The sequence below is a fragment of the Vanessa cardui genome, chromosome 3 (genome assembly GCF_905220365.1).
Source record: "Vanessa cardui chromosome 3, ilVanCard2.1, whole genome shotgun sequence".
NCBI classification, from domain to species: domain Eukaryota; kingdom Metazoa; phylum Arthropoda; class Insecta; order Lepidoptera; family Nymphalidae; genus Vanessa; species Vanessa cardui.
This window is the reverse complement of record NC_061125.1, coordinates 175,988-182,500: the sequence shown is the minus strand read 5'-3', so window position 1 is coordinate 182,500 and position 6,513 is coordinate 175,988. Positions and strand designations below refer to the sequence as shown.

General features: G+C 63.2%; 1 protein-coding gene across 1 annotated transcript; it reads left to right on the top strand.

Moving 5' to 3' along the window:
* The first annotated feature begins 501 nt into the window (after nt 1-501).
* On the top strand, nt 502-2,174 carry LOC124543848 (translation initiation factor IF-2-like). Its single transcript, XM_047122170.1, has 2 exons — nt 502-1,990; nt 2,095-2,174. Exons 1-2 carry the CDS (start codon nt 502-504, stop codon nt 2,172-2,174), a joined length of 1,569 nt encoding a protein of 522 aa, XP_046978126.1.
* Nucleotides 2,175-6,513: the final 4,339 nt, after the last annotated feature.

Below are 6,513 nucleotides of genomic sequence, written 5' to 3'. Positions count from 1 at the left end.
ATATTAATTAGTTTTATTAGGTAGGCTATAAATATTTTGTTTTATTTTATTTTAATGTAGGTTATGTAAATTTTTTGTAAATTTTGCTTTTGTTTGAGGAAGACAACCTCGATAAAAAATAACCCCAAATCCCAAGTGGCTACGCAGCGCGATGGGATGCATGGCCGGAGGGTAGTTCGGTCCCGACTGCATTTCTTTTTCCTTCTTCGTTTATTCTTTCTTCTTTTATTCTTCTTCGCCGGCAGCCCCGGCAAACAACCCAAAATGAGTGCATCCGACAAAAATATATCTCCAGGGGGGTTTCAGTCCCTCTCCGATCCGCCTCACGGATCGGACCGTCCCATCGAATCTGGAGGGGACAAAGATGCCAGATGGATTCCTTCAAACGACCTTACCGCGACCACAACTGACTATGATTTGCAAACGACGAGGGTACCTGTGGTTAGATTGGAGCGACTGGGTGAGCTGTCGGACGCCGACAGCGCATCCAGTCGGATGAGTATGGCGAGCGCGGTGTCGAAGCGCTCACGGAAACGCGCGAGAGAGGTCCCGGATTCTGGGTCGGACTCTGCTCGCAGCGACACACCGACTAGGAAAGGTAGACCGACTACTACCGGCAAATATGCCGGTATCGGTCTATCAAGACGCGAGGCCGCGGCTGCGACGAAGGCTGCAGCAGCCGCCGTAAAACAAATGGAAGACGAGCGGCAGATCGCGGCTCTGACCAAGAGGGTGGTGGAAGGGAGAGCCACTCCTCGGTCGGAGTCGTCAGACTCTGCTGCCTTAGAGGTCGAGGCAGAGGAGCTACCTGCCTCCGACCTCAACCGGAGGATGACGGACGCGGTTGCGGCGATTAAAAGGGTGGGCAAGGTCTCCAAGGGCCTTAGCGGCTGTAGCCAGAAGGCACTGAAAGAGGCTACGGCCTCGATACTGGAGTGCGCCCAGGTGCTGCTCACCCGCACCGATACTGAAGAGACGGCGCTGCTGCGGGCCCAGAACACCAGGCTCGCAGCACAGGTCGAGGCGCTCAGGAAAGAGCACCTCGAGCTCAAGGCCGAGATGGCCAACTTCCGCCGGGAACACCTCAGGCGGGAGGTGGGCCTTCTGAGCGCCACACCTGACGCCACGCCGCAACCGCAGCAACAGCAGCAGTCGCCGCAAGAGACGGAGCTGGTTCGCCTGATCCGTCAGGAGATGGCGAGCTTTAACGCTCGTTTCTCGGTGCTCGAGGGGAGGATTTTACGTCCCCCCCTAGCTGCAGACCAGCGCAGCGCACCGGCGCCGACATATGCGGCCAAAGCCGCAGCGCCCCGTGCCACCCAACCGGCACAAGCGGCTGCTGCCAAAAAAGGGAAGTCGAAGGCGGCCAAAAAGGCAAGTGCGGCCCACGCCGCAGCGCCCCAAGCCGCAGCGCCCCGTGTCACCCAACCCGATGGACGAGACAGACCGGCGTCGCGCAACCCCCCGTCAACACCCGACGCGGAGTGGAAGGTTGCGGGCGACGCCAAGAAGAAGAAGAAGGAGGCGCGCCAGCGGGCCAAAAAGGAGGCCCACAAGAAGAAGGAGGAGGGAGTCGCGGCGGCCACGCGACGGCCTGCGAGGCTCAGGACTCCCCGCTCGACTGCAGTGGCTCTCACCCTGCAGCCAGGGGCGGAGGAGCGGGGCCTCTCTTATGCCGACATCTTGGCGAAGGCAAAAGCCGAGATCTCGCTGAGCGATCTCGGCATAACGGGTCTCCGGTGCAAAACGACTGCCACCGGAGGCCGACTCCTGGAGGTCTCGGGGGCCACGAGTGGTCCCAAAGCTGACGCCCTAGCGGAAAAGCTCAGGGCGTCACTGGGGTCGGACGACGTCCGAGTGTCCAGGCCCACCAAATGCGCGGTTTTGCGCATTTCGGGCCTGGATGACTCTGCGACGATAGAGGAGGTCGTCGCCGCCGTCTCCAAGACCGGAGGATGCCCGCCTGATCAGGTCAAGGCGGGCACGATACGTCGGGGGGTCTCTGGTCTAGGGACCACCCATGTGAGCTGTCCCTTAGCGGCGGCCAAGAAGCTAAGGGACAGCAGACTCCTAGTGGGGTGGGTTTCGGCGCAGGTCACGCTATTACCACCGAGGCCTTTCCGGTGCTACCGGTGTCTGGAGGGTGGACACGCGGGGGCACGGTGCACCGCTGAGGTAGACCGCAGCCAACTCTGCTACCGCTGCGGTCAGCCCGGTCACACGGCTGGCACCTGCTCAGCCAAGACGCCGCACTGCGTTATATGTGCGGCGTCTGGAAAGCCAGCCGACCACAAGATCGGGTCGAAGGCCTGCACGAGACCCACCGCCACAACCACGGCGAGGACACAGCCGGCTCATCCGCCGAAGAACACCAAAAAGAAGAAGGCAACCAGCTCCTCGCAGCCGGTTCGACCACCGGCTGCGGCACAAGAACAGCCGAGGACTGGGGAGGAGGCGACGGCCATGGACACGCAGTAATGGCTCTACGTCGTCTCCTCCAAGCCAATATCAACCACTGCGCCAGGGCTCAGGATCTCTTGCTCCAGAGCATGGCGCAGTGGTCGATCGATTTGACCGCCGTCGCCGAGCCGTACTTCGTGCCGCCCAGGGATGACTGGGTGTGCGACGATAACCGCTCGGTGGCGTTGATCAGGAGGTCCGCCGCTGACACGCTTCCCTTCGAGGCCATAACTCGAGGGCGGGGCTATGTCGCGGCAGTCTGGGGTGACATCATGGTCGTGGGGGTATATTTCGCCCCCAGCCTTTCTCTCGCCGATCTGGAGAGTGTCACCCTGGAGTTGGCCACGGTTGTCCGTCGTGGCTGTCCTCGCCCCGTGATCGTCCTGGGGGACTTCAACGCCAAGTCTACGGCTTGGGGTTCCCCGTCTACGGACGCGCGGGGTGAGCTAGTGGAGGAGTGGGCGGTCGAGCTGGGCCTGCTTCTCCTGAATCGGGGTTCGGTGCAGACGTGCGTGCGGCAGCGGGGTGGGTCTATAGTGGACCTCACGTTCGCTAGCCCCGCTCTCGCGCGCAACGTCCTCGACTGGCACGTAGTCGAGGACGTCGAGACGCTATCCGACCATCGGTACATTCGGTTTAGCGTCTCTGCCCGAACTTCGATTCGGCCGATCCAAGCGGCAGATCGGCACGGAGACGGTCCACGATGGGCGCTGAAGCGGCTGGACAGGGAGGCTCTCCTGGAGGCCTCGATCGTCAAGGCCTGGCTGGATTCGCCAGACAGGCCTGCCGACATCGACGACGAGGCGGAGTGGTTCCGGGAGAGCATGTCGGACATATGCGACGCTGGCATGCCCCGAGTCCGGCCGTTGCCAGCCAGGCGCCAAGTGTACTGGTGGGCGCAGTCGATTGCGCAGTTGCGCAACGCATGTACGCAGGTGCGACGCCAGTACGCGAGGTGCCGACGACGGAGGAGAGGCCGCCGCCCCTTTACAGCGGCGGCCGAAAAAGCCCAGGATGAGGAAGAGGCGGAACTGTACGCTCGCTACAGGGAGGCGAAGAGCGCACTCCAGTTGGCCATCGTACGAGCCAAGGCCCAAGCGAACGACGAGCTGGTGGAGACTCTGGACCTAGATCCGTGGGGACGCCCTTACCTGATGGTGAGGGGCAAGTTGCGCCAGTCGGCTCCCCCGCTGTCCCGGAGTCTCCAGCCGCAGCTGCTGGAGGAGGTGGTGGGTGCTCTGTTTCCATCTAGACCGGAGCACACACCACCGGCTATGGTTCCGCCTCACAGTGACGCGGAAGAGGGTGAAGACGACGTGCCCGTAGTCACCCGGGAAGAGCTCAGAGGGGCGGTGGCTCGCATCAGGAACACCGCCCCTGGACCCGACGGCATTCCAGGCCGTGCGTGGGTCCTCGCCCTGAGAGAACTCGGGCCACGTCTCTCAGGGCTGCTGAGCGCATGCTTGGAGCGAGGCCAGTTTCCAAGCCGGTGGAAGACCGGGAAGCTGGTCTTGCTCAAGAAGGAGGGACGACCCGCAGACTCGCCATCTGCGTACCGACCGATCGTGTTGCTGGACGAGGTGTGTAAGATCTTCGAGCGTGTCATCGCCAGTCGCCTCGTTCAGCACATGATCAGGGTGGGGCCGGATTTGGCGGAGAACCAATTCGGCTTCCGCCAGGGACGTTCGACGGTCGACGCGATCATGCGCGTGAAGGCCCTCGCGGAGGAGGCAGTCGCCCGGGGTGAGGTGGTCTTGGCGGTGTCGCTCGACATCGCCAACGCTTTCAACACCTTGCCCTGGAGTACCATCCGTGAAGCACTCCGATACCACGGAGTGCCGCGCTACCTCCAACGCGTGGTCGCGGCGTACCTGTCGGACCGAGCGGTCGTGTACCCGGGTCGCGAGAGGTGGGGTCGTCGAGAGACGTCGTGCGGCGTTCCACAGGGTTCCGTTTTGGGTCCACTCCTGTGGAACGTGGGGTACGACTGGGCCCTGCGCGGTGCGTTCATCCACGGCGTCGGCGTCATTTGTTACGCCGACGACACGCTGGTTACAGCACGTGGAAAGACGTACCGGCAGGCGGCCATACGCGCGACGGCTGGTGTCGCGCATGCCGTGGGAAGGATCCGGCGGCTGGGCTTGGAGGTGGCATTGCACAAGTCGGAGGCCTTGTGTTTTCACGGGCCGAGGATGAAGCCGCCTCCCGGGTCCAGCATCATCGTAGGAGGGGTATCCATCGCTGTCGAGTCGACGATGAAATACCTAGGACTCGTCCTCGACAGTAGGTGGAACTTCGAGCCGCACTTTACACGGCTCGCCCCCCGGTTGTTGGGCGCCGCTTCAGCGCTCTCGCGCTTGCTGCCCAATCTGGGGGGACCCAACTCCTCATGCAGGAGGCTCTACATGGGGGTCGTACGGTCGATGGCGTTATACGCCGCGCCAGTGTGGGCGGATGCCCTGACGGCCCGCAACGTCGCCGCGCTGAGAAGGCCACAGCGCGCGATGGCCGTCAGGATGATAAGGGGATACCGTACGATCTCCTTCGAGGCAGCGAGCCTCCTAGCCGGATCGCCGCCCTGGGACCTCGAGGCTAAGCTCCTCGCGTCGCTCTATTGGTGGCGTGCGGAGGCGGTCGAGCGGGGTGAGCACCTGGTGCCTCGACAGATCGAGGCACGCAGGGCAGAGCTCCGCCAGGTCTCAGTGGCGGAGTGGGAGACGCGCTTGGCGCGACCCACGGCAGGGCAAGCCGTCGCTATTGCGGCGGTGAGGCCCGTTTTGAAGGAGTGGCTCACCAGGAGCCACGGCGCCCTCAGCTTCCGGCTGACGCAGGTGCTTACTGGACACGGGTGCTTCGGTAGGTACCTGTGTCGCATAGGTCGGGAGCCGACGTCCCAGTGCCACCATTGTGGCGATGGTCGCGACGATACGGCGTTGCACACGTTGGCGGAGTGCCCAGCATGGGCTGAGCAGCGCCGTGACCTCGTCGCGGCCGTCGGTGTCGCTGCGGGGAACCTCTCGCTTCCGGCCGTCGTCTCTGCGATGGTGCGGAGCGAGGCAGGGTGGAGCGCCGTCGCCACCTTCTGCGAGGAAGTCATGCTCGCGAAGGAGGCGGCGGAAAGGGAGAGAGAGGCTGCCTCCTCTCTCCCCTCCCGCAGCAGACGAACTGGGCGTCGCAGGGTGGTCGCCGACTTACGACCACCCTAGGGCGTGGCCTGCGGACGGCAGACTCGGGGCGTCTCGCCGTCCGACCAGCAACAGGCCTCGAGGCGGCGGCGTCGTGTTCCGCACGCGCGCCTCGTAGTGGAGTCCTGCGGCCGGGTGGACAGCCGCAGTGACTGACGGGGCGCGCCTGACTCTTTACATCAGGCGCGCCAACGCCCGTCGGAGGGGTGCGACGAATGCTTCGGCGATACCCGCCCCTCCGACTCATGGGCACGTGGAGGACACGGGTTGGGTTTTAGTCAGTAGGAGTCTGACAGTACCCTTCGCTCTTCCCCCAGAGCGGAGGGTCTCCATGATGGATTTCCCAACCATAAAAAAAAAAAAAAAAAAAAAGGTTAGGTTAGGTTAGCTTGCTGGTGGAGACTCTGGACCTAGATCCGTGGGGACGCCCTTACCTGATGGTGAGAGGCAAGTTGCGCCAGTCGGCTCCCCCACTGTCCCGGAGTCTCCAGCCGCAGCTGCTGGAGGAGGTGGTGGGTGCTCTGTTTCCTTCTAGACCGGAGCACGCACCACCGGCTATGGTTCCGCCTCACAGTGACGCGGAAGAGGGTGAAGACGACGTGCCCGCAGTCACCCGGGAAGAGCTCAGAGGGGCGGTGGCTCGCATCAGGAACACCGCCCCTGGACCCGACGGCATTCCAGGCCGTGCGTGGGTCCTCGCCCTGAGAGAACTCGGGCCACGACTCTCAGGGCTGCTGAGCGCATGCCTGGAGCGAGGCCAGTTTCCAAGCCGGTGGAAGACTGGGAAGCTGGTCTTGCTGAAGAAGGAGGGACGACCCGCAGACTCGCCATCTGCGTACCGACCGATCGTGTTGCTGGACGAGGTGTG